The 7742-nt window shown below is 34.0% G+C and overlaps 3 protein-coding genes across 3 annotated transcripts; all 3 read right to left on the bottom strand.

Moving 5' to 3' along the window:
• On the bottom strand, positions 1-2103 carry LOC130624039 (uncharacterized). Its single transcript, XM_057439606.1, has 4 exons — positions 1863-2103; positions 1261-1498; positions 459-599; positions 1-357 (listed from the first exon to the last, which is right to left on the bottom strand). The coding sequence occupies exons 1-4, from the start codon at positions 2040-2042 to the stop codon at positions 92-94; spliced, it is 825 nt and encodes a 274-aa protein (XP_057295589.1). The 5' UTR covers positions 2043-2103; the 3' UTR covers positions 1-91.
• A 2043-nt stretch (positions 2104-4146) lies between these two features.
• On the bottom strand, positions 4147-5149 carry LOC130623840 (uncharacterized). The gene is made up of 2 exons (XM_057439369.1): positions 4960-5149; positions 4147-4540 (listed from the first exon to the last, which is right to left on the bottom strand). Exons 1-2 carry the CDS (start codon positions 5132-5134, stop codon positions 4275-4277), a joined length of 441 nt encoding a protein of 146 aa, XP_057295352.1. The 5' UTR covers positions 5135-5149; the 3' UTR covers positions 4147-4274.
• Positions 5150-5803: 654 nt separating this feature from the next.
• LOC130623846 (uncharacterized) lies at positions 5804-7170 on the bottom strand. Its single transcript, XM_057439376.1, has 2 exons — positions 6891-7170; positions 5804-6029 (listed from the first exon to the last, which is right to left on the bottom strand). The coding sequence occupies exons 1-2, from the start codon at positions 7074-7076 to the stop codon at positions 5892-5894; spliced, it is 324 nt and encodes a 107-aa protein (XP_057295359.1). The 5' UTR covers positions 7077-7170; the 3' UTR covers positions 5804-5891.
• Between the last annotated feature and the right edge of the window lie 572 nt (positions 7171-7742).

Genomic DNA, 7742 nt, shown 5'->3' with positions numbered 1-7742 from the left:
TTTAGTTTTTGTCTATTCTTTTCACATATTTAACAAACATACAATATACAGTCGTCAACAATGTATGCCAGCAAAAAAATTGAAACCCTTCTTAAAGTTGGAGTGCTTTGATCACCTTATGTTTTGTTTGGATGTCTTCAATTGTTTCTTTCCAAAAACTGATTCCTGATATTTGACCAGCCATGCAATTTGTTTTCTCAAGTACATGGGCATATAAATAGTCATAGCCTGGACCCACTTTATGAAACGACACCAGGTAACCAAATCCATCGTGAACAGCGGAATGATACGCCATATAACCGGTATCGTCGAAAAGAATGTTGTGAAACCATCCAGTGTCACCTGGTCCAACGCGACCTGCAATGAGCGAAATGTTTAATGGTTAAAAATAGATAGTCAAGTGATAAAAACAAATATTTAGTCATGTGATAAAAAGAGAGTTTACTCATGGTGCTAACCTGCTGTTGGATTTAAAAGAACGCCAAATATTGGGTCCAAAGCTCCATTGTCTTGATCTACCCAATCAGCGATCACCTTTCCTGCAAGTAATTGTTGTCTGGTTCCCCAGTAAGAATCGGTTTCACATTTTTCAGAAACATCTAAATAAAGAATATAATATCTTCGTGAGATATGTTTATCATTACAAGCTTACATCACAAAAAACCCGACACAGAAAGTCTTAAGAAATCCTAAGGCTATCAGGATGCTTTAAAAATTAAGTACCTTTAACAAATAATACAGCACTAAAACTTAAATCGTAGTGACATCAAAACAGCTGTTTTACACACTCAAAGTTAATCTTACTGTTTACACTAAGGTTAAATAGTAAACCATAAACTACAAACTCAAATATTCCGGCACGAACTTAATCCCGTTCATAAAGGAATGTATTGGGTTGTCTGCCAGCGTTATATAAAGGTATAAAAGTTTTAACTTAAAGCTGAAAGAAAATATTCTTAACTATATTGATAGCTACACTTTCATATATTTCACACCTTTAAATCCTTTTTGTAATAAGGGCTAAAAATTTGGAAGTTTGGAAGATTTAATTGCAGTTAAAGAAAGCATTGAATTGGTGAATTCGAGAAAGAATTCTTCATGTTTAATGTATTTAGAATGTATTCGGGACGAATGTTAAAACCATAGGGGTTTCTTGTTAAGGAATGTCAATTTTAAATACAATGCTTCTCCGGAAACTACTGCGGAACAACATGTACGATCAACAGAATGTAACGAAAGTGAAAGTACAAACAACTTTACCTCCTCTTTCACGATATATTTTTAAAAATCTCTTGCTTTGTTTTGATAATCTTTTATAACATTTTTCTGTAGTTTCGTTAGGTCTTTTTCTTTTGACAGCTATGAGTCTTAACAAGTGAGTGTAGTCTTCTTCCTCCGCAGTGATTGTTTTTGGATCGTCTGATCGAATCAATTTATCAAGCAGTTGTAAATATAAACCCAAGTTTAGAACATCATGAACTTTGATATGATCCGTATTCTAAAGGCAGAGATGAAAATAAATTCAACCTAATATTATTATCAGAAGTTTAGCTACATCATAGCTGGATAAATTAACACAAGATCCACGCTAAGAGAGAACGTGTTAAATCTAGTCTGACTGGAGCTCTTGACTGAGTTAATCGCCTTTAGTGGATCAGTGGATTTAGTGGTACCGAAGAGTATATGAATTAAGACAGTATTTTGTTTCCCGTGGATGTTTTTTTTTCAGTTTGTTTAGTGCAACTTCTAAGACTTGCAACTTCTAAGACTTCTTCTATAATACTTAGTAAGTTGGTCATTGCTGACGAAGCATTGCTTTCCTAATTAAAATTGATGGAACAAGGCATTCCTAAACTAGCTACCTTTTTTCCTTGACTTGTCTGCCCACAAAATGTGCATTCTAAAAGATGTAAACAGTAATTCTTTATCTCTGTTAAAGGAACTTTATTTGCTAACTCATCTTCTTCCTCTTCTTCTTCGTCTTCTTTCTCTACTACGTTTTTTTCTGGTTTATTTTCTTCAGAAGAAAATAAATTACCCATTCTGTCGAGACTGCTATGAGTGACACGTACCTGTTATATTGTCGCTTTCGATGTTTTATCAGCAGACACATGCTTTCCTGTTTAAAACTATTTTATTTTGACACCTCGTTCCCATGGCTTCTTAAGTGACCCTGGGAGCAACGTTGGTGCTTTCGATAATATTTTTCCTGTTACAACATAACAGTTCATAGATAAGCGGAACTTTACTGGAAAAAAAAAATTAGCTGTCAAAGCAAAAAGTAGTTGTCGTGAAAGTCATTATACTCAGGACGGGGGCTGAGAATAATATTTATGCAGTTATCTTAGAAGAACAGAAAAATGACCTTTGAAATCCATGTACACACCGAGACATATGTAGCCACTAGGAAACTTTCAAGCCTGAAACGAATGTTAAGTAAATAGTACAGAATAGATTTATCCGCAATAAGTTTTATTGATACAAGTAGACCGGATCGTTTAAATCACCCCTTTTCCCATCTCTTTGTAAAACAACAACAAATATATCTCTGTCACTTCTACTTATTTTCCGTGATTCTTAACAAGTGTTAATAATGTGATTACAAAAGGGATTACGTATACTTGTTTTAAGTATTTACATTGATTAGTAACGTCATTTTTTACGATAAAAGTAAGCACAAAGCAAGAATTAGCCAGAGCTATTGAACATTGGGAGTTTGGTAACAATTAACTTCGCTACGTGGCTTCGAGTTTGCTTAAATGATAAAAATTTTCCGCTTTGAATTATGCTTTTGCGTCTTAGCTAAGTTTTAATTAAACAAGTCACGCACTTTTACTTGTTTATTCATGCACAGTTACAAAACTTTGCAACTGTTCAATGTACCAGATAATCTAGTATAACATGACCGTTCATTTAAAAAGAGAGAGCTTAGTCGAAAGCACTACGATGTTAAAATTTTTTTAAATTATTCTTGAAAGAATAGATGGGGAAAAAATGCAGCATTTGTTGCTCGGCAACAAGCTTTAAATTGTGACTTAGTTCATCAAAACAAAAACTCTTGCTTTGTAGAATTATAACCGCATCATTTGGCAGAACACTAAGCTCTACGCAATCCGGCATTTAATGTCTTTTTTAAAGGTAAGAGTTAAGTACAGCGTTTATATTTAATATCAAATTTCGCTCAGTTGGTCATAATAGCTCACGTAAAACTTCATATTGATATTTGTTTACTGATTTGACGTTTATTAAAAATTCATGCGCAAAGAAATCAAACAGGAAAATTAACCAACGAGCTGAACATTCACTTCTTTGTCACAATACTACAAAGGAGGAGGGTGCGTTAGTCGTTGCGCTTCTTTGTCATTCTCCAAAGGTGAACATTTGTCACGTAAAGAGATGACGTCATCATCAATAGAAACTAAGGATACCAAAAAGAGATATAACTAGATCTCTTAAAACTAAGAATTTTTGTATAGAATTTTAAGGCCAAAAATTACGTCGTCATGAGCTTATGTAGAATAAGGCTTAAACAGGGTCAAAATTAAGTATCTGTTCCCTGTAAGTAACTGTAGCATTAATCGCAACATTATTTTGCGAAATATCGTTTATCTAGTTGATACTAACTAATGTCATTTTTGGATTGACGAGTGGCGCATTTTTTTTATCATATTTTTTAAATATGAAGTAAAGGGTTAAATACACCGCAGTCATTGTGAATGGTAGCGTTTAAATCCTGCTAGTATAACTTCCTAGCACGCTCGCTTAACGAAGTAAGCCACAACGGGTTCGCCGAAATGATTTGAACATTGTAGGAGTTTAAATCCAATCAAACAACTAAAGATAATGCTTGCTCTGAGTCCACTCTGTGATAAGTAAACATGACAAGTGAACATTGACCAAATATAGATGATCTACATAATTACTTGTGGGACAAACCGGAATTTGTCGTCTATTGTGTCTATGTTTGACAAATATTTTTTCTGTTCCAGCACTTTCTTACAGTTTAATTTGGTCTTGTATCTTTAGCTTTCGCTATCTAAGGTTTCTTGTCTGCAACCATACATGGCTGCTTGATGGTTTGACAGGACCTTCTTCGGGACAGGATAAGTGTGTCTGATGGTTTTCTTTTGACTTGAACAAACTCACTTATACAATTCAGGTACATTTTTAATATCATTAATTTTTTAATACAGAACTTTTCAACATACTTAGCAACAACACAGAGACAGAAATTCAGCAAAACAGTGAAAAAAAGATTGAACAGTCCCGAGTTGTTAAAGCTTAAAAGCTTTGATAACTTTGTGCATTGTTTGAATATCTTCAATGGTTTCTTTCCAAAAACTGATTCCTGATATTTGACCCGCCATGCAATTCGTTTTGTCTAGTATATGGGCATATAAATAGTCATAGCCTGGACCCACTTTATGAAACGACACCAGGTAACCAAAACCATCGTGAACAGCGGAATGATACGCCATATAACCGGTATCGTCGAAAAGAATGTTGTGAAACCATCCAGTGTCACCTGGACCAACACGACCTGCAATGCGAATATGATGTAATCACTAGGCAAAAATTTTTACTTACTTATTTATTGTTCAAAGCGTTTTAATTGCGTGAAAGGCAACGATAATTGCAAAAGTTATCACCAAAAAAGTGGATTTCTTTTTTTGGGCTCGAAATTCCTATTTTAGAAAAAAAATAATGTTAGAGAAAATTTGTGTTCGTTTCCTCCAGAAAGCTGAAGTTGGAAGTCGGGTGATGTGATTATTTGTTTTATCAAATGAAAACAAAAACAAGATTATGCATGAAATGCAGAAGCAGCTATAAAGATTGTTATTGTTCATCCCCAGCGTCGTTTTCTTACACAAAGAACATTTTACTACTACACTGTATGTTAATAGAAGAAAAAACAAATTACTGAGGTTTAATTCTTTGGTACAATGTCTCGAATCTTACCTGCAGTTGGGTTTAAAAGCACGCCATATATTGGGTCCAAAGGTCCGTTGTCTTGATCTACCCAATCAGCGATTACTTTTCCTGCAAGTAATTGTTGTCTGGTTCCCCAGTAAGAATCGGTTTCACATTTTTCAGAAACAACTAAATAAAAATACAGAATTTTATAATGTGACATGTTATGTTACAAGCAAAAGCTTGATAGCTCAATCTCGAATTTACTTAATATTTAGTAAAACTTCCTTTTTGCCAGTATTTTTTTTTTACCATAAGGTTGGTAAAAAAAAAACAAGAGAAAACAGGCGATGGGAACAAACTTGGTAAAAAGCATCCAAATCCAATACATCGCAATTTACAGATAAGACGGAGTTAAAATCCAGGTTGCGGATCGTGAAAAAGAATGTGGTGATATCTCCTGGTCACAACGCTTATGCGTGGTCTTTTCTTGATTCAATCTTAGTTCTTGAGTAGACATCACAAGAACTGTTCCGACGTCAAGTGTTTTATCAAGTTTTGTTTCAACTAAACTCACACATCGTTATAAAAGAGCCGAGCCGAGCCGAACCAAACTAAACCCAATCATATTATTTCGCTAAATAAGCAGTTTTATAATGCTACGCGTATTATTCAGAACAGCTTGGATCGGCATATTGTTTTATACAGGTCAGCCAAGCCGTGTTTAAGTATATGGCGCAGCTACGCCATCTATGCGACATACCTCGGTTTAACGTCGGCAAGATATTGGTTTTTCGAACTCAGTGAATATTTTATAAGTTCAGATCGGCACAGCATACATAATCGATCTCAAGTAGAGAGAAATTACAACGGTGATAATATAGACATTTCACGATATATTTTTAAAAATCTCTTGCTTTGTTTTGATAATCTTTTATAACATTTTTCTGTAGTTTCGTTAGGTCTTTTTCTTTTGACAGCTAGAGGCTTAACAAGTGAGTGTAGTCTTCTTCCTCCGCAGTGATTGTTTTTGGATCGTCTGATCGAATCAATTTATCAAGCAATTGTAAATATAAACCCAAGTTTAGAACATCATGAACTTTGACATGATCCGTATCCTGAAAGGAGAATATATTTTACTTATAATGCAGCTCACCTCCCCCTCCCATTTTTCTGTCATTAAACGGCTTCAGCAATTTTCTTCTTTTTTTTGATGATATAAAAGCTTTATGACGATAGGACTTTTATATTCGCTGTTAACTTATAAACTAGTTTTGCCATGTTTTTCACAGTAAATTATATTCAACTTTGGAAGACAAAAAAGAGAAAGAAAATATTCTTATGGGAAATAGGAGAAAAACTTTAAAAGAATCTTTTAACTACATACTAAAATCATTTTCCTCTTTGAGTCGGCTATCATTTATAACCTTGATAATTGAGTAGTAAAAATTAATACCCAAAATGATTATGTGTAAACAAATATTGGATCTTTATCATATAACAAAAAAGTAATTTATGAAAAAAAAAATTGGGGGATAATAATCCATCTTAAATACATTTTTTAAAATTATTTTTGCACTATTTTAAAGCCCAGATCTTTTTCTATCTAATCACTGAAATTTTCTTCGTATACTCACGCCTTAAAACAATAAAAATAGGAATTATTGTTTTCTCACAAATTAAAAAGGAAAGACTAGTAAAGTTGGATAAACATGATAAAAAGGAAAACACAACTTCTAAACTTTTCTTAATAGTAAAATCCGCCAAAAATGGTGTACTTATATTTCTCAAGAAATATTTTCTTTTCCGTAACGCCTATTTTATCGACATTTTAACCTACCTAGCGTGAAAATTTCTTGGAAGTGTCCATATCGACAGTGGCTTTGTAACAATTTAACCCTGGCGTAAATTTTTTAAACGAGTCAACTATTTTGACTGTGGCTTTGTAGCGATTTTGCTAAGTCATAAAATCTAACTACCTTTTTTCCTTGACTTGTCTGCCCACAAAATGTGCATTCCAAAAGATGTACACAGTAATTTTTTATCTCTGTTAAAGGAACTTTATTTGCTAACTCGTCTTCTTCCTCCTGTTCGTCTTCTTCGTCTTCTTCCTCTACTGTTTTGTTTTCAGGTTCATATTCCCCAGAAGAAAAGTATCCACCCATTTGGATGTCTGTGTGATTACTGATGTAGTTGTTGCTCTTGCAAAATTTTTGCGCTAATTTCTTTCTTGCGGGATTTATTGTTCAAAGTATTCCTTTCTATACTTTTAAGTTAAATAATTATATGTACAGACGGGTGTAAAATTCAATGTTTATTTAACTATAGAAACCACATAAACCGGTAACGGTCAGATATCACTTAATAGTTTGACTGCATTATACATGAAGTGCACTGCAGTTGGATCTGGCGAGTATGTTACGAAAGTAAATGAGGTTAAAGATGTCCATATCAATCAGGTGAATAAATACGCGCAGCGCAAAAACTTTCCGTACCCCCTGCGTTAAAACTGTTAATGGCTGAATGGATTTTAATCAGCTACGCATCGCAGCAAAATTATTTGAAAAGAAGCTGTCGAGAGGCTTTTTCTAGATTGAAACTTCATGTTATGAAACGTCGCAGGGGAATTTTGTGGATTATAATGATTGTGTCATAAGCATGAACGAAATGTGTCCCAAGTGACATCCTCATTATATAGGACTATTTGAGTTGGTCTGGTCTGATCTAGGAGGCGACAAAGATACTTCATATGAGTTTCTGTATTTACAGGCTTCATTGTTGCTGCTTGTTGCTTGTTGACTATATACTTGGAAAGGCCAAATTCACGTGAT

The sequence above is a fragment of the Hydractinia symbiolongicarpus genome, chromosome 13 (assembly GCF_029227915.1).
Source record: "Hydractinia symbiolongicarpus strain clone_291-10 chromosome 13, HSymV2.1, whole genome shotgun sequence".
Classification (NCBI taxonomy): domain Eukaryota; kingdom Metazoa; phylum Cnidaria; class Hydrozoa; order Anthoathecata; family Hydractiniidae; genus Hydractinia; species Hydractinia symbiolongicarpus.
This window is presented reverse-complemented; position numbering and strand designations above follow the sequence as displayed.